Raw genomic sequence first — 19,816 nt, forward strand, 5'->3', positions numbered from 1 at the left:
CATGTTTTTAAGCTATTTCTTAGCCTTAAACTAAATAAAAATACATGTATTTAACTCAGTTGAAGTCCCCGGTTGTTCAAAAGATTAATCCATTTTGAAAGATACGGTAAAATCTCCAAACTTTATATCGTTAAACTCCTTGATATTTGTTTATGTGATTTATCATTTCATATTTGTCGAGTGTCTGGCTCAAAATAAATCGTCAAAATCTTCAAACTCAGTTAAAAAGTCAAAGTCATATTCACTAAGAACGTCCGACATGTTGTAGAGCTAGCTTGAAATGAATCTTAAGTTCATGACACGCTCAATATTTTTTTATTGAATTTTGACACTCTCAATGAAATTTACATCATCAGACATGCGACAAGTTGCTTACGTCATAGATACCTCATACTATTGGTTATATCGTTTTCATGGTGCGTTGAAATCGACGGCTTCTATGATGTAACCTATACAAAACTTGTGATTTATATCTGAAAACTTGCTATTCCTTTTCTTAAACTTAATTGTGATCCATAATACAATGTACTTTACTTTTGATTTATGTTCAATAAGTTATTCATATTTTACATTGGAGAACAAACAATATAGAAATGACATATTCTTGTAATTTGCCTTTTTTTAACATGATGTCATTTTCTGATTGACAGTTGAGTGGAGGTTGGGATAAGAGAATCTGTATCTGGGATCTAGAAAAAGGAACGTAAGTACACTATCATGAAAATCCTTGGACACATTACATAAGAGTGAAAATTCAAAACTCATATTGAGAAAAAAATGTATATAATATATTTCTATGATGTTGTAAAAGGATTGTTTGTTATGTGTATCTATTTTTAGTTTGGAGGGTACTTTCCGTAACACTGCCCCTGGTGCTGCCTATGAGAGTCTGGAATTTGCCTGTGACGGGGTCATCATGGATATGGACTACTCACCAAAACAGTACGTATATATGGTGGCATATTTATGCCATCCACATAACTTTTTGTTATATCATGTCAATTAAGTCAAGATAACTATCTCTTCAAGTCATGATAACTCTTGTTTGTCGACAAACACCGACTTTATATCTTGTCCAGTCAAGATAAGATATCACATTTGTTGCGATAGCTTCTGTAGATAATCCTTATTTTTCACAAGTACTTATTATCGTAATATGGCTCTTTAATGTCAGATCGAAAGAATATTTATTCATGAATGGGCGGTTGATAAAGAGAATTTACGTGGATTTTAGCACCATAGAAATAAAAGCGAGAAATTATATTTTGTGAATGATGCTTCTTGCAAAATTACGCAATAATAAATTCCTCGCATTTAATTAGGTATTTACAGTATCTTGACATGACAAGATAACTTATTTTGCATCATGAATATAATAGCTATCACAAAGATATGAATGCTTATCTGGAAGATATAAAGTCGGCGTTTGTCAACAAACAAGAAAGTTATCATTACTTGATGAGATAGTTATCTTGACTTGGCATAATATGCTATGTTAACAAAAAGTTGTGTGGAAGGCATAAATATGCCACCATATGGATAGTATGCAATAAACACAAGGTATCTAATGTGGATGTTGTGTTTTCTAGGGATGGGTATCGCCAAAAATTTCGTATCGCGATATATCACGATTTTTTCCCCACAATATCACGATAATATCATAATATTCTTATAAGCAGTTTTTACAAAGATTTTATATGAAAGTCATTATTTTTCTAAAAAATATGCTAGAAAAACAAAATTTTACTATCTTGAAATTTTTATGTATACAAAATCAATTATGTTTGGACGGTAAGATGCCGTTCTTTTCACTTTTTAATCATTTTTTATACTTGCTGGAATTGTAATTTGAAAGATTGAACAAATAAATGAATAATTTTTGGATTTTATAATATGTACCTAAAGACCGGTATTTAGATCTCTGTATCACGAAAGTATCACGCAACAAAAAATCCTGATATACCAGTATACCGATAAAATCGCACATCCTTAGTGTTTTCCAAAATCATGTCTGTTAAGAGATAAAAACTTTTAGTCCCTATCAGTAAATTGACTTGTTTTATGTGTAATCTGGAATGTTGTCTAAACTGGCAAATTTCTTTGGAACCAGTGGTCCTGGTTAGACAGGTTTTACTGTAACTGGTTTTACAATTTTTTCCATATATGGATCCTTATCTTTGAAACTGCTTGTTTTAGAAAGAACATGTGAATTGTATTCAATAAGAGCTTTTAAAATTCACTTGGAGATTTATCTTTCTATTCAGCAAAGAATTTGCCTATGCCTCCAGTGACAAAATGGTGTATATAAGAAAATTTTCTACAAATGGTGCTAAAATGACTTTGGTCAACACATTACAAGGTCATGAAGGTGAAGTTACGTGTGTGCGATGGAACATCCACGGAAAAGGATCATGGGTAACAGGTTCAGAAGATGGAACTATCCGAATCTGGGTGAGCACTGTGTTTTGTTGTATTTGATCACTGACTTAAATCATATTCTTGTATATTCCTATATGTGAATAAAATTCCTTTAAATTACAATCTGTTTTCTATAAAAGAGTTTGTATGATTTTTGTAGGCTGGGCATGGTTTAAATGAATGTGAACAAATTCTGGCTGCTCAAGGAGGGGTGTGTTGTATGTGTATTGATAAACTGAATGGAAGTATTGTAGCTGGTATCCAGAACACCATCAGGTAAATGAACAAAGGATAAGAAGTTTTATAGAGTGGCATTGTTTATAAAACAATATGCATTGTTTGTTAAATCACTAATATTTGGTCCATTGAATGAAAGCTAAAACTTTATGTCCAGGTGAGAACATTTCTTCCTCAAGGAAACATGTCAATTAGTCCCAGGAGCATGTGACAATTCTAGAAAATATATAAAAAAGTGTTTGAAGATATTTTTGGAAGCATTTAATTGGCCATCTTGTATACTGTACATAAACAAAAAAATTCTTGACATTAACAGCACACCAGGTTCCTTTCTATGGTGAATTAAATGTTTGTTTTTGCTTGCATGTTTTTTCGCATCAGTGCTTGAATGGACTACAATTACTTCTCCAAAATGTCTTGTAAGCTATTACTGGAGTGAAAAGTCAATCTGTGTGACATTTTTAAGAGACGAGACTATTACCACAAGTCATGAACTGTCAGCCTGGGCTGAGACAGTCATGAGAACTTGGGATTTCTACAGGAAAAAGAACCAAATAAAATCCATGGGTTTTTATAAAAGTCAAAACACTTTTGACTGAAATATAAAGTAAAATAATTTTTGTGAAATATTTCTTGAGATTTCCTTTTAAAAAAATGGTTAGATAGTACAAATGTGCCATAATGGAGGAGAAGGGTGGAATTAATTAAATTTACATAGGTTCACTTATGTTCTGTAGCAGTGTTCCTATAATTTCAGGGTATATGACAGTGAACATTGTCTATAGCCGTGTCGTTTAATTTCAGGGTACAGTTGTATATGAAAGTGAACATTGTATATAGCAGTGTCCCTATAATTTCAGGGTCTATGACAGTGAACATTACCGCCTGGTTCAGACCAATCTTGGACATACTGATGCTGTAAGAAGTATTATCCACATCCCAGAGAGAAACCAGGTCAGCTTCAGTAAATATGGAACACGGATATATTTTTTTCTTCTGTAAAACCAAATGAAATTATTGAGGAAAAAGTTCATACCATTTACCTTTTGGAATATTTATTGTAAATATATCCTGTATTTACAGTATGTCTCTTGTTCCTGGGATCAAACAATCCGCGTCTGGAACGCCTGGAAAAAACCAAAGAGAAGAGTGATTCCGAAAAATGAAAATAAACACATAACCTTGACCTCTGGAGACGGGGATAAACCCGTGTCCGCGGAGAAAAAAGTAGCGTTTTCTGACATCGACGGAGAGGAAGAGATGGCGAAGATCCCTGAGGAAGATGAGGAGGATTTACAAGTCGAGGACGAGGCGTAAATCCTATAAACGAGACCAGTCCGTGCCATAATAGCAAGTGTGATATATACAAAATCCATTCCATGTGATACCATATCATCAAACGTCAGCCATAAAATGTAATATAGGGCTGTATTTCTAATCTCAGATTTGAGATTTTAATAAATGTTTCAGTATTTGTGATCAGACATGATTTGTTCGAGGTGATTTGTGATGGACTTTTATACGGTACTTGTACAAGCTAACTAAGACTTTTGTATATTTTGATTCTGGCTTAGAAGAAACTTTTATTGATAAAATATTTCAGTTTATTTATTACATGTACATGTATGGACAAATATTCCATGTACATGTATATATGAAGATTATTTTATTGTGATATATTTTCAAGTCTATATTTATATATATTTTATTAAACATTTTTATATATTGTACAGTTCATATTTATAAAAAAAAATTTACTTCATATATTTTTGTATCAAACTGTATTTTCTGTACATATTTTTAGTGTCTTTATTGCTCTGTAAAGTCTGTAAACAAGCGGGTTAAATTTTGTTTTTGCTTGTCCCTAGTCAAGTCAGTGATCAATCATTTATTTGTGCAAATTTGTGTTTGTGCATTGCCTGAAATTTATTTCAAATCAAGGTTAGTGAAAATGATAAATTTGAATTTGTTTTTATCATCACTGCCCTGAACTGTCTCAGAACATCTTAATTCTTAATTTGCCATCATCTGGTTTGAAACAAATGTCTTTTTTCCTTAATGTTTAGATTATGGTTTATTTTTCATATTTGTTATTGTATAATAAACTGGCACATATATGTTCGAAAGAGGAAAAAATTCTTGAATTACATAATGCTTTGTAACAAAGCTATAAACTTTTTATATCAATGCAGACATTTCTATTTCAAGTTATTCAGCCTTTTTGTGACAGGTGTATATGTTCGTTAGTTTGACGTAATTATGAATGCAGATAACACTGGTTCATACATGTTTGTCTACTTCTCACTAGTCTTGTCAAGATTTTTCCTCATGTATTCATAAATTATTTTCAAAGTTTTGAAATTTTCTATTTTTTTTTAAACTGAACACCCATACCCGCCTTTCTTTGATGGTCGGTTTTAATGAAGTTTTGTGCTTGTTTGTTCTTTTATGTTTCAGTCTGCAGAAATATCCTGGATTTCTGTTTATGCATATTCTTCTGCTTATTCTCCATTGTGAAATTAAATGAGTGTTAATTGATAAAAGAAAATTAAACATGATGATGATCGGTACTGTGCCAAACTTTGACCATGACCTTTTAACTAAAGGTAATCAGGGTTGTGAAATGTATATTCCAGAACAGTTTGGTGCTTATAGTTCAGTATTATGCACCATTTAGCTTATATTTTTATGGAGATGTATTAGAGCACATACATTTTATTCTTTGTTAAACTGAATGTAAGAAATGAAATCTCCAGAGTAGGGGTTCTTTAAATGTAGGTGTCCTGTGCAATTTTTTATGGAATTTGATTAGAAGTAACATTTTGAAATTTGAAATACGTCATTAATAACAAAATAAAAAAGATATAAGAAAAGTTTTGTTTTGTTTTGTTTTTTGTTTGTTTGATTTTTTTTTTTTTTGGGGGGGGGGGGATGAAGTGTTTTTGTGAATCATGGTAAGTGTGCAAGTCCCATTTATAAAGTATTCTGTAAACTGAAAGGGTTTTCAAATTTTTTTTTTATTGTGATGTCTCAACATTCTGATAATTTTATTTATCCTTATTTGACTATACTGCAACGAAAATGTGTGTGTGTGTGTGGGGGGGGGGGGGGGTTACACTAAATAAAAAGCAATTGATAAATATTAATAGAGCATATGCTGACAATAACCTAGCAAACTACTGGCATTGGAACATAGACTGACTTTATCCTGACAGTTTACAAGTATTGGGGAGTAGAATGACATTTATCTTATAGAATGCTAGAATTGGGCTGTCTTTTTCAAATTCCTAGTATTAGAGCTGAGGATGGCATACTTTAACCTTGCTGATTACCAATCAAGTGGGGATAGAAGATTAGTAGTAAAACAATGATTGTAACTTGTCATCAAGTTAAATGAAGACAAATGTTTTTCATACAAATTGTTTGGCCATATTGTCAAAGGAAATTTTCATCATTTCCCGATCATGACTAGGAACAAAAGTCAAATATGACTGGGGCAAGGGATGCTCTCTCCTCCATAGCACCTGATCCCTCCTCTGATGTTTTGGAGGTCCTTGTATGCTCTGCTCCTGATTTGAATTGTTTAATGAACTTTTGAGCTTGAATACTGTTTGTTATTTCCATATATTTCATTTTTACTAGCCAGATTACTTGTATTAGAGCATAGAATAAAGTAAAGGGCAAGGAAATGAATCTTTATATATGTAATGTTCAACATTGTTAACTGTAATTTTGTTATATGGTTATAAATTTTGTATTCAATATAATTAAAAATTTTATATCGCTGTTCATTACAGTTTACTCAAAAATCCATAGATTTATCTTATGAAGTCACCTTTGGGGTTTTGTTGGTCCCCAGTTTTTGGTCTGGAGGGAGTCTGTAGATTAAAGTGAGGTTTGATGGTCTTTTCCAAGTGTAAGTGCTAACTGCGTCAATCCCAAGGCATCAGTGTCAGTCAATCTGTGTAATGGGAAATATTGCTTCCTTAGAAATCAATACCAGATATTGTCAACAGTGTTTCTACATTATTCCTTGCATCCTTTCTCAAACTGATTTGAATTTTCAGAGAGAAACAAGGAGATGAGATTTTTGTTAACTGTTGTAATGACGATAGATCAATGGAGGATAGAACTGGATGGCATGGCTTGGAAAGGGGGGGGGTAATGGAAAGACTGGTGTACTCAATGCACAGTACCTTACGTGTGGTCTTTTTCAATTTGTTTCATGGTTTGCAAGTGATTTCACCTGATATTGCAGCAATATAATATAAATGTAATACTATAAATGTAAATTTATTTAAATTTTAGAATGAAAAATTCATTCAAGTTGCGCCAATTCTCAGTTGACAGCATTACAAGCTTAAAATTAAACATAATTAAAAGCAATATATCATATCAAAATTAAGATATCATGTATCCAAAGATATATAATACTAGTAAACAAAATTCTCTCGTGAAAATAAGATGTCGCGAACATATAGGGATTTATAGTATGTGGTTTCCCTATACACATTAAATTGCTGAGAGTTTTATAAATACTTTAAATCACTTTTTACTCACAAGAAGTTTATTTTCGCTTAATTACGTAAGACTGTCTGTTTCCCACAACATTTTATGTGGATTTATATACCTGTGTCATGTTGTAAATTTTGAATTTTGAATTTACTGTGTGGCAGTAAATACAAAATACATGACAACTTGTCATGTTGTAAATTTTGTATTTACTGCTACACGTTAAATTCAAAATTTACAACATGACACCAGTAAAACAAGTCAATTCAGCCAGTACAAAAACAAACAATGCATAAATCAGTCTAGTCAAGCGTGAATATCTAAGACTTTGATATCACGTATATATTAATTTTTTGATAGAATGGACAAATTTTTCGCAGACGTATTCCCTCGTTAAGTTTGATACAAAAAAATGACGAAAAGAAAAATATTGAATGCATATTATGCGATGTTAACTTACATACTACATAGCATTAAAAAAAATTCTCTAAATGTGTATTGTTTTAAATGTGAATCATGACATTATGTGATATTTTTACCTGAATAAAATGATATGAATATGCTATTATTTAGCAGTTTCCGTAGAGATTAGATATGATGCGTTGATATCGAGAATATCTTGCTAGCAAGGCAGTGCTTTAATATCTTAGTAGAAGTCACGCATTTGAGTATAAAATATTTGAAATAAAAATTTGAATTTGCAGAAATTGTCACTGCAAGAGCTAACGCCCACATTACTCGCGCTCTTGATTAATGAGACATGCATGACCATGCACTGATAGGAAACATTATTACCTACAACTCTCGTTATTCTCCTATACATTTTTTTAAATAAGCAAGATTTTTCGTAGTATTCTAAATGCTATGGCAGAAACCACATCATTAAATGGTATACCAGAATAATATAACAACTATATAAAGTTAACAGGTTTAAATGACCCATCTCTCTCTATCTCTCTCTGTACATTACTTTAAATAATGCCATGGATATAAAATTCAGAAACCATATTATTAAATTGAACATGACAGTATGATTGTTTTGTTATTAGTCTGATCCGTCTATTTTTTCTCCTCTCCTGTTACAACTGACACCCCCAATATGATTGTTTTGTTATTTATCGATTGATTTACAAATTTCTTATTTTGAAATAATAAAAGTTATCTATGTTAAGAAATTTGAGATTTGTAAATCATGTACATGTACATATGTATTAGTACACATGACATGTAGGATTTACTTGTACATACAACATCGTACCGTCTTATTATCACTGACCTTAGAAACAATCTAGCTTTAATTTACTGTATATAATTATCATAATTATCATGTATACATGTATATAAGCTTACTTTAAAATAAAAAAAAAGTGAATGTTTAAATTTTATTTTGGGCTTTTGAGAATTGCCTTTTCGACGCTTTGAATGTTCAAAAGGCCTAAATGTATTCCATCTTGTATGCTCCTTCACAGACACATGTTGAGCTAAAGCACGTGGCATTGTTTACTAAACTTTATAGTCCGTTTCAGGGCCTCTATTTATTTGCATATGTATCACTTCTGTATTTTATTATCAGATAAACACTATTCGGACGCTCTAGAAATGCATAATATTTTTTCTGCCTTGATAAAATGTCTGTCTTAATATCTTGGAAAGTTTTCATCTAGAAATAACTTAGATTTCATCTTATAAAAGGAATCGGGGCGTGTTTATATTTGCATATTTATCGACCGTGACACTTCTCTACCTTGTGACGTCACATTTAAAAAATGGCGGACCTACATGAGGCACGTAAGCTGAAAGGAAAAGATATAAACGAACTCACATCGAAAGAGACAGGTAACGGAATTTTACAAGAGACGGAATTAAACAATCTTTCTAGAGGAATGAATACTGCTCCTTCAACATCGCGATTTCTAGTGGCTAGAGTTAACGACGATGAAAATGAAGAGACTGATCAGCCGCCAGTTTCTGAATCTGAATCCGAACCAGCGCCCGGGAAACCGGCAAAACAACTCGACTTTCAAATCCTGGATTCACCCAAGTCTCCCAAATCTCCATATGATTCAGTACATTTTTTCGGAGGAACTGTGAGTCCCAATGACACATATGGATATAATAATTCATGTGAAACTCATATGAAAACATTTGGAAAAAATACAGTGGAGGCTATTCCTCATGTTGATCATTACAGAAACTTGCTTTCAGCAACAGCAGCATTGAAGTCGAGGCCAACTCTTGCCGAACTCCACGAAGAAAAGGTATTTTATTTCGTACCTGTCATAGATTTGAGTTTATTGATTTGTTTATTTGTTACACATCGTCAGCAGCAGCAGTCACGTGTAGAGTCTATTAAGGTTGTATATCCGGTAATGGTTAAAAATATTAAAAATACAACTAGTAGTAAGCAGGGATACACATATATACTAGTAAATATGTCCCTGTATCTAGAAAGTTTCCCCTCGATTAGGATATCAACATTTGGATTGTTTCCATTATTTTCATTACAATGCATGGTTGATAATGATTTATTGTCCCTTTTAAATTCTGCAATTCGAAAATAACACAGTTGATTTGTAAGCTTTTACTATAATGTGATATGGATGATGAATTTTAAAGACTGGCCTTGTCAAGAAAATTCTCATTAATTTTAACATGTTCGTTGAGATGTCATGTTACACAGGCGCTTGTTAATTGACCAAGATTTCTTGAATATTTTATAATAAAAGACTATTTATACAGTCGCTACAAATTGCAAATATTTCATGGAATGTGTGAAATCTATTAAATGACACATTGAAAATTGATTTAAGATTTCTTTTAATACAGAACTTTCTAATGCCATGTTCATGTCTTTCTTCATTTGTTTGCTTTTTTATTATTATCTCTTATATGCATTATACAAAAAATAAATATTTCTGATTTGTTCGAATGTCAGGTGGGCCATGCCCTTTATTCAAGGGGAGATAATTAAGAATCAGTGAAAATTTAATGTCATTTTCTCAAAAACTACTTGGTAAGAAGAAATGAAACTTCAAAAAAGTCTACAATACTTAGTGTAAATTCAAGTGCCTTCAAATCATATTGAACCAAGTGGAGGATGGGGTCACAAAAGGTGATCAAAGTTTTACAAGGGAAAATATATGAAAAAAGTTTGAAAATTTTCCCCAAAACAACAGTCATTGATTAGTCATAGAAATTGAGGCATCTTTCAAGTTTGTTCAAATCATGACTCCCAGGGGTAGGGATTGGCCACAATTTGAGATGAAGGTTTATATACTTACTTATGTATCCTCTCCGTGCCCTGGAGGACGCATGAGGCCATTCAAGAAACGTTGATATATATTGGAAAATAGAAAGGGGAGCATTAGCTGATGTTTCTACAAACACGATAAAACAAAACACTTATAAATTTCTGTAAATTAGAGTAAGTACAAAGTATGTACTAAAGAAGACTGAAATCTTGTTAATTCACTCCAAAAGATAGATCTTCTAAGAAGAGGTAAAAACAAATAAAGGACCATGCATACATTACATAGCATCTCTATAGTCTGTGATGTTTTAATTTATTCTGTAAAAACAGTACTACTTTCAATTGATGTCATATGTAGAGAAACAGAAAATTTGCATTAACAAAATAGAAATTGCAGACAGCTAGGAAATTGTTTTTAAAAACTTAGCAAATGTTATTTATTGGTAAAATTAAAATTAAAGCATGTAAGATATCTAAACATGTATATATATTGTTTCCTTGTAAACTAACTATGACATCCAGTTTGGTAATGTGTAAATCATTAATCAGTGGAAATCAATACTAATGAGTCTGCAGAATTTTATGGGTCAACTGAGAATTTCTAGTAATCAATATGGATATCGACTGAACTTCCAAATAATTTAATCCCAGTCAACAAACATTTTGATTTACCTGGAAATATAATTCATGCTTGGTCTCTTTGACCTGTCTGAGAATGGAATAAACACATTTGTTCTGCATTTTAAGTCACCTGTCTCCTGTCATTTGTCATATGTTTTCTTAGGAAGTTGCAGAGCATAATATTTCTCAGCCCAATCATAAAGGGATTTGTAAATTTTGAAGTCCACATTTTACACCACTCTTCATTTTTCTACAGTGATACCCCATGTTTTCTGTAAATACAAATTGTATTTTGTAAATTCCTTGGGGTGTCCTGATAATAGGCTAAGCTGTAACAGGTCTGCTTCCCCAGACTTGTTTGATACTGCCAAAGAATGTCTACAGAACCACAGGGCAGTGACAGGCAAACAGAAAACAATTGTTTTCTCGTAGAAACAAATGCTTTCAAAAAAGTTGGTTTCTTCTGGCTGGTACTGGTTTGTAAGTCATTCACAGTAGAATGGTACATGGCTGTAATGCACAGTATTCTTAGAATCCCTGTCTTTTTATATTTGTGTTTATAGAAATAATATCTGACAGGAATAGAACAGCAAATATTTTGGTGAACAATCCATTTTTATAAATGAAAGCTTTAGAGAATTATGAATAAAATTTTCAACCTTATATCCAAAGCTGATTTTTTCTATCTTCCTTGAAAAATTGTTTGAACATGTTCATCACAGTTATGATATTTGAATGTTCATCACAGTTATGCTATTTGAATATTCATCACAGTTAAGATATTTTAACATGTTCATCACAGTTATGATATTTGAATGTTCATCACAGTTATGATATTTGACTGTTCATTACAGTTATAATATTTGAACATGTTCATCACATTTAAGATATTTTAACATGTTCATCACAGTGATAGAACATTTCATCAACATGTTGAACATTTTTATCACAGCTATGATATTTGAACATGTTCATCACAGTTTATATGATATTTGAATGTTCATCACAGTTATGCTATTTGAATATTCATCACAGTAAAGATATTTGACTGTTCATTTAATACAGTTATAATATTTGAACATGTTCATCAAAGTTACGATATTTGAACATGTTCATCACAGCTATGATATTTGACTGAGTGCTTCTGTTTTAGGAGGAGGAGGTGATTCGGGCCAAACAGAGAGAACCACTTTTGGCATCAGAAGAGAACTTGGTGGAAGAGTCTGCCGCTAATAAAGCCACCGCAGTCAAGTTTGGATGGATCAAGGGAGTATTGGTGGGTTATTTTTAGTTTAGAGGAAAGGGGGGGGGGGGAGTTATATGTGTCATTTAAGTCCAGTTCAAGTTACTCTGTCATTGGAAAGCATTCCAGTGATGTTTGATCAAATATTGTAAATACTAGTGTCAAGGAAACGAAGAGATAAAGTAAGTTGTTTTCAAAATCTGCATTATTTTTTAAGTACATGTATGAAGTAACCTTATACCTAATTAGTAATTAAGCATAGTCTATCATGTTGTTAAAGAATGGTACATGCTTTATGCTTGCGATATATGCTTTTCTTGGGCTGAAATGGCTGCGATAAAACTCATTTTTTTAAAAGTGTATGGATTCAGAAGTTCCCCAATTTTTCAATTTTTTTAATGCTATTACTGATTTTTTAAAAACCCAATCTTGGTTAGTTTTAATGGACTCCCATTACCACTGGCTGTACAGGAAATAAGGGGCAGATTTTACCTGATCATTTAATTGTCAAGCATTAGCTTCCACTGGTTCAACCATGTGTTAATCAGTGCCTGAATTTTTTGGCATTAAAGTCTGCAAAATAGAATAAATAAACATAAAAAAAAATGCAGACAGGTAAAGATAAATTGCAAGAAGACTGCGGCTCTGAACGAATTGAATATAATTAATTTGCAGAAAATAACAATCTGAATATTATAGAGATAAACTCATATCCTGAATTGTCTATATGGAAAAATAAATGTTTAGGAGTTAATCTGTTCTGTGGTTATTGTCTGATAAAAAGTACATCTGGCAGACTGGATGTGAATTACTGCTTTATTAACAATAAGACTCTCATTACACATCAGACTGATAAGATTATTTCCCCCCAGAGTTTGAGACCTGATAATTGATACTGTGAATATGTGATTCTCATATCAATACCAGAAGTTACAACCCCAGTGCAAAGACAATAACCTTCTCAGTTCTGTAAAAATTTGTGATTTTTTTGGTATGAGTTTTCGAAGATTATCTCATGACTATGATCTCAGATATGAATTTTCATTACAGAAAATAGATTTTGCTTTGTTCTGAAGGTTACACCTACTGTTCTGTAGAGTTAGAATAGAACAGGCACAGCTGAAACAATTAACATTCTTTTACTAATACTCACTTGTTAAAGATTTAAGTGCTCTGGAAACTGCACTTCATACCCTGTCTCCTAAGGTCAAGGTCGTTTGTAATAAAACACACTTCCTGTGATAATGAGCCATAATGGTGACCTTGTCCCTTTGTACAAGCTTTAGTGTTTGACTTCCTATATGCTAATGAAAGGAGAAAACTTGCAATTTATTATCTGGTTAGGATGAAAGGAGTCCTGGCATCCCAATTTTACGAGAAAGATTACTCAGCTAATGAGGACATCAACTTATTGATAATACACAAGAAATCAAAGGCTTGTAAAAGTATGTAACATTCCCTGAACTAAGCCAAGACAGAATTCCTTGTCTTCATCATTATGGGTCTTTGGATCAGAGCCTTCTGGTCTGAAAGATTTGATGAATAGGCAAAGGAATCTCATTTTTATTGGAGAGAGGTCCCTGTTAAGTCTGTCAGATGGTGACCTTGAGAAGGGTCCAGAGGCAGCTAGAAAAAGATTAATTGATCAGCAATCAATTAGGACAAATTACCACAGAGTGTGAAATGATAAATTGATGAAATTGATTTCTGTGCAAGCTCAGTTTTAGTGTAAAGAAAGAGATGTCTGAAAAGGAAGGAATATTTGCCTAAAGATTTTTCTTTCTTATTGTGGAATTTGTCTTGTTTGTATTTCATAAGTTCAGTAAACCTATAGTTATATATATGTTGTTTACTCAGCTTGCTAGATTATTCACAAACAAATAACTTCCTTTTATAAGTTGTCCATAGTAAAGTTACATGTCAAGGCAGGAAGCACATAAATATTACATGTGTTTGTATAGGAGGTTCTATAGGGATAATACATGTATATTGTGGGGGATGTCTCAGCAATTTAAATATTGAACTATTGATCTTTTATTTATATACATCAAGGAAATGACCATGTTATTTCCACTGTACAGAAATACTTGACCATGCTTGACCATATGGGTAGTAATTTAAAGACCTGAGAACAGTTTTTGAGAAGAAACAATTAATCTACACTATTCACTGATTGTCTTTTACAACAGTTGTATTAGATGACAGTAGTTTAAAATGACAAAAGCAGAGTAGCTTGTCTCTTAATTTATAAACATTTTATGTCTTGGTATAAGTACTTATTGAAAGAAATGTCAGCACAAAGAATATATTATGTAAGAATAAATGTCACTTGTATGTAAGTTTCATGAGATCAAACTAGAATATATAGTAGGCATTTTATATCCAGTTTAAAATGATTGTTTATTTGATTTACATCCCTTCAAGAATTTTGTTTTGGTGGCACCCATTGACAGGTTGTAAAAGGCTGCCATTTTAGATCAGTACACTTAGGGCCATTGAGCAGTACTATTTTAGATCTTTTTCACACCAGCATGACCTTCGTTCTCCAAATGCAACAGTGTTCTTTAATATCTTTGGACAACAAACATGTTTTGTCTCTCAAAGAACCAAAATTTCTTTGAAAAGATCAATTCAAACAACTGTTTTACATTCATATTTGAATTTATAAAATTCAAGCTGATAAAATTATATGTAATCTATCCTTGTTAAAGAAAAAATGAAAAAAAAGGTCAAATTTGAATTTTTGGAGTTTAAATCATCTCTATTTAAGACAGTTGTGCTAAAGAGGATTTAGCTTTGGGAAATTTTAATGAGGTAGTGAGGCATCTCTTTTATGTTTCTTCTGCACATAGAGTGTGAAGCTGGTAGGTTATCGGGAATGAAGAATGATGATAGATAGAGTAGGTCCTCTTCTTCTATAGGGAATTATTTGCACTTGATCAGTGGAGAATATAATTCCTCGTGTCAATTTAAAATGGTCACCAGTAATGTATAGGCTATGTTTTGTTTTGTGACTGTTCACTGCTTCTTTTTATGTGGTTACTTAACCATCAAATTAACAGACTGAGGGTCATGGGTGCGCCAGGGGTCAATGTTCTGGGGTTTAAACTGAGGAAATGGCTGACCACAAACGGAAAGAAAAGATAACAAGGATTTTATACTGACATATAAAAATTAATTTACATATATTTACCTACCTGATATAATGTATTATTATCTTAAATCTCTAGAAAAGAAATGTTTTTCAAGACTTTAAATATTAGGACTGGACATGTTTATCTCTAGTTTCTAAGTCCTCAAGTTTCAAAGTAAGTTGCTAGAAATGGTTATTAATAAATTACATAAGTAAAGCTGATAGAACTAATATACCACCCATATATTTAATGCAGACTTGTAAAATGTTCTGATGTGTTTTGTTGTACACTTCCTTGTATCCTTCTCTAAGTTTTCCTTAAGACCCAGGGGCTGGGGAATATCCCCAGCCATAAAGATGTAATTATGATATTCCTTCTAAACTCATAATTAAGAGAGGAACCCCAGATCCCGTTCTACTTTCCAAATGTCCCATTCTATTTCAATTCATATGGACAACTATGCTTATGAGCCAGGTAAAATAAAGAGGTCTTAAAAAAACATGATTGTAGGTATACTACACTGTTGTTGTTAATTGTCCTTGTACAGTTTCTGTCAACTTTTCTTGTGATGATCAGAAAGCAGATTAGAGATGTTCTAAAAAGTAAAAATTTTCCCCAATTTTTGTAGGTACGATGTTTGCTGAATATATGGGGTGTGATGCTGTTTATGCGCCTGTCCTGGGTGGTGGGGCAGGCTGGGATAGGTCTCGCCACCGTCATTATTCTCCTTGCTACTGTCGTCACTCTGCTCACATTGATATCTATGTCTGCCATCTGTACAAACGGAGAAGTCAAGGGAGGTAAGTCAGTATATATCGATGTCTGATATCTGTACATCAAATGGGGAGGTCAAGGGAGGTAAGTCAGTAGATATCTATGTCTGATATCTGTACAAACGGGGAGGTTGGTCAGTAGATATCTATGTCATATCTATACGAACAGAGAAGTCAAGGGAGGTAAGTCAGTAGATATCTGTCTGATATCTGTACAAACAGGGAGGTTGGTCAGTAGATATCTATGTCATATCTGTACGAACAGAGAAGTCAAGGGAGGTAAGTCAGTAGATATCTGTCTGATATCTGTACAAACAGGGAGGTTGGTCAGTAGATATCTATGTCTAATATCTGTACGAACAGAGAAGTCAAGGGAGGTAAGTCAATAAATATCTATGTCTGATATCTGTACAAACAGGGAGGTTGGTCAGTAGATATCTATGTCTAATATTTGTACGAACAGAGAAGTCAAGGGAGGTAAGTCAGTAGATATCTATGTCTGATATCTGTACAAACAGGGAGGTTGGTCAGTAGATATCTATGTCTAATATCTGTACGAACAGAGAAGTCAAGGGAGGTAAGTCAGTAGATATCTATGTCTGATATCTGTAAAAATGAGGAGGTCAAGGGAGGTAAGTCAGTACATATAAAGAATGTTATTGTTGAGATACCCATTAAAAATAGATTTAAATGATAGAGTGCATAGCTAAGATACAGTTTATCTGGCATAAAGTAATACTGATTCATTTTGGTGTAATTTGAATGCTTAAGGAATTAATAGGGGAAACTTTGGAAAAATTTATGTATTTGTTAAATATGAGCCTATTTTTTAGGAGGAGCATATTACATGATTTCTCGAAGTCTGGGTCCAGAGTTCGGCGGTGCTATTGGCCTCATATTCTCTGTCGCCAATGCTGTTGCAGTGTCCATGTATGTCGTTGGTTTTGCAGAAACGGTCAGAGATCTACTAAAGGTATCTAATACAGATATGGAGGAATGTGTCATAAAATCCCCATAAATCATATTGTGGTTTATATATAGTGTATACATTAAGATGTGCACATTCTAGACACAGGATAATTTATTTCTCTGCACAGAGAATATTGACAGTGCCTCTTCCCTCTTTGTGACATGACAAATATATTTAATATAAGGCAAAAATATATATGATAAGGTTTCATAAATATAGGGTAGAGAGTATTAGTTCAATAAAAGATTATGTTACAGTTCAAACATGTCAAAACACCTACACTTTGTCAGGCTCTCAACTGATATCTATACTATTATGTCACACATATATAGTCACATAAGAGAAGAGAGCTCTTTCAACATATATATAATCGTTGCATATACCGTTATGCCACACATAAAGTCACACGAGAGATTTTAGGGACTAGGTCTTTCAATTGATATATAACATTTGTAACTATATACTGTTATAAGAGAATACTTTTCATCTTGTTTTATTATGTGGTGGTACAAATGCAGGCTCATATGTATACAGTATAAGCATGAAATCTAATGTATTAGAGACAAAAACATCAAATCCTCCCATAAACTTTAGAAATCTGCTGCCTATTAAAAGACTGTGTAACCACAACAAAGACCGTAAGATGTGTCTGTCAGTAGAACAGATCAGGGCTGTGTGACTTGTTAGCGTGCCTATACAGTTCTGTTTCAGCAGTCAGATCTAATCCTCAAGAATTGGCAGGGAGAATTAATCAATAGGTACTTCTGATCTACCACAGCATTAAAAGGAGCAGAAATTAGATACACGAGGGAAAATCCACAAAGTCTCTGTGTAACATGCAGAAATGCTGCAGGGTTAACAGGTTTAATGGAATTTCTGGCAGCTTTTGTATGGTTAGAGTGTCCAGAATTCCACATTATTTTGACTGGTTATTCTTTTTAGACAAAAATTTCAAACAGAAATAATAGGTTTTAAAGAAGAGGAGGGTTCAATCAATGGGGTTCTCTGAGTTGAATACCAAAGGATAAGTAGGGTTTAGAATCAAGGTTTTATTTGAGGCAAGCCATTAGTTGTATGAATGTTTGTAAACACAAAGAAGGACTGCAAGCAACCTGTTTAAGGTTGGACACTGAAATCAATTTCCTGAAAGATTTGTTAAAAAGCCAGTAATTATTTGTTTCCTAAATTTTATTTTAACAGTGTTGTTATGGACAGCCATGACAAATGAAAATTCCACATTACAGTCATGTCCAAAGATTAATTAAATAAATCAAAAAAAAAAAAAAGGAATAGTTGGTGATTCTAGGAATGAATCTTCCTGATGGTTACACTTGAGAGTTAAATGTAAACAACAAGTGTCAGTTGTAAGTTCCACCTTTCTGTTAAGAGGCAAGCAATCTTTGTGGTTCATTTTAGTTCAGTTTTATGATTAAGAACTCATTAGGACTAAGTAAACCTCACACAGTGCATAGAAAATTTGGAAGATGAATTGAAAAATCTATCATCACTAAGTAAAAAACAACTGAGTTAAACTTTGCTTGCACCTATCATGCTTATCTGAAGATGCTATAAACCAGTTTGATTTCTATTTTTTAATCATTTTCTAGTAAAAAGGCAATTTAAAAAATTGTTTCAAGTTTATTACACACTTTACATATTTTACTTGGGGCTCAACAAAAGCTCTATTCAAGTTTGTTCTCAAATCGATTGTATGGCTAGTGTACATGGCTAAAACAGATATCAGCTTTATTGCATGGGACTATAGTATACAAGATGTATTGCATGGCAATAGATGCATGCACACACATCAGATATATTGCATGACTATCAATACAAGCACCCTCCATATATTGTATGATGCTTCAGCAGGTCCAAAGTTGCAAACACATCAGGATTTCTCACTGTATAACTAAGTACAAGCACACTCAGTGGAACTATTTCATAACTGTCACTTGATCATCAAATCTATTGCATGGTTTTCAATACAACCACACTCATTATTTAGCTCTTCCTACATATAAATCCATCTATTAAGGATTTTTTGCTTTACTCTTCATCTTTAACTAGTTATTCTTGTTTTGGTTAGTTCTAATTTTTTAAGTTAATGTTTCCTTCCTGGCTTAGCTTAAAAGATCCCCCTAAGAATCAGGAGAACAGGCTCATTAGACGGAGGATTTAGTGATTTATAAACTTATTTTTCAGGCTAATGATGCTCTAATGGTGGATGAAACTAATGACATTCGAATCATTGGTGTTCTGACAGCCACACTGTTATTAGGGATCGCCATCATTGGCATGGAATGGGAGGCAAGGGTAAGTAACTCCTGCAGAATCTGGCAAATAATGTAAAAATACAGAGAAAATTCTCCTAAGCCAAGACCACTGTGTAGAGTATGAGATATTAATATATATTCCATGAGGTTTTTTGAACCTCTGACAAGAGAGATAACTCATGCCTGGATGAATTTATACTCAAATTGTGTGCACTTAGATTTACTTATATAGTATATGGGGATGAAAGGGGAAATAAACTTCAAATTTCAGAAAAGTAAAGAATTTGTGTGTGTGGGGGGGGGGGGGGGGTTGGAACTTTGATCTCCCACTAATACACATCATTCTCAAATTAATTGTTTAACAAATTTGAGTTTTGTTTTATCT

General features: G+C 32.8%; 2 protein-coding genes across 4 annotated transcripts in view; both read left to right on the plus strand.

Moving 5' to 3' along the window:
- LOC134249815 (uncharacterized WD repeat-containing protein alr3466-like) overlaps positions 1 to 5,522 on the plus strand; it is a 26,957-nt gene extending 21,435 nt beyond the window's left edge. For all 3 annotated transcript variants that reach the window (XM_062732186.1, XM_062732184.1, XM_062732185.1), the window contains 6 exons: positions 651 to 703; positions 841 to 942; positions 2,265 to 2,451; positions 2,579 to 2,694; positions 3,516 to 3,609; positions 3,739 to 5,522. In XM_062732186.1, the coding sequence (XP_062588170.1) occupies positions 651 to 703; positions 841 to 942; positions 2,265 to 2,451; positions 2,579 to 2,694; positions 3,516 to 3,609; positions 3,739 to 3,972 (786 nt within the window). In that variant the 3' untranslated portion in view covers positions 3,973 to 5,522. The remainder of the gene's footprint in view (positions 1 to 650; positions 704 to 840; positions 943 to 2,264; positions 2,452 to 2,578; positions 2,695 to 3,515; positions 3,610 to 3,738) is intronic.
- Positions 5,523 to 8,912: 3,390 nt separating this feature from the next.
- LOC134249816 (solute carrier family 12 member 3-like) overlaps positions 8,913 to 19,816 on the plus strand; it is a 34,930-nt gene continuing 24,026 nt past the window's right edge. Inside the window, exons 1-5 of the mRNA XM_062732187.1 lie at positions 8,913 to 9,425; positions 12,192 to 12,314; positions 16,044 to 16,215; positions 17,022 to 17,161; positions 19,361 to 19,471. Coding sequence (XP_062588171.1) covers positions 8,934 to 9,425; positions 12,192 to 12,314; positions 16,044 to 16,215; positions 17,022 to 17,161; positions 19,361 to 19,471 — 1,038 coding nt within the window. The 5' untranslated portion in view covers positions 8,913 to 8,933. The remainder of the gene's footprint in view (positions 9,426 to 12,191; positions 12,315 to 16,043; positions 16,216 to 17,021; positions 17,162 to 19,360; positions 19,472 to 19,816) is intronic.

This window comes from Saccostrea cucullata, unplaced genomic scaffold (assembly GCF_032062105.1).
Source record: "Saccostrea cucullata isolate Sc308-1 unplaced genomic scaffold, CSIRO_AGI_Scuc_v1 ctg160, whole genome shotgun sequence".
Classification (NCBI taxonomy): Eukaryota; Metazoa; Mollusca; class Bivalvia; order Ostreida; family Ostreidae; genus Saccostrea; species Saccostrea cuccullata.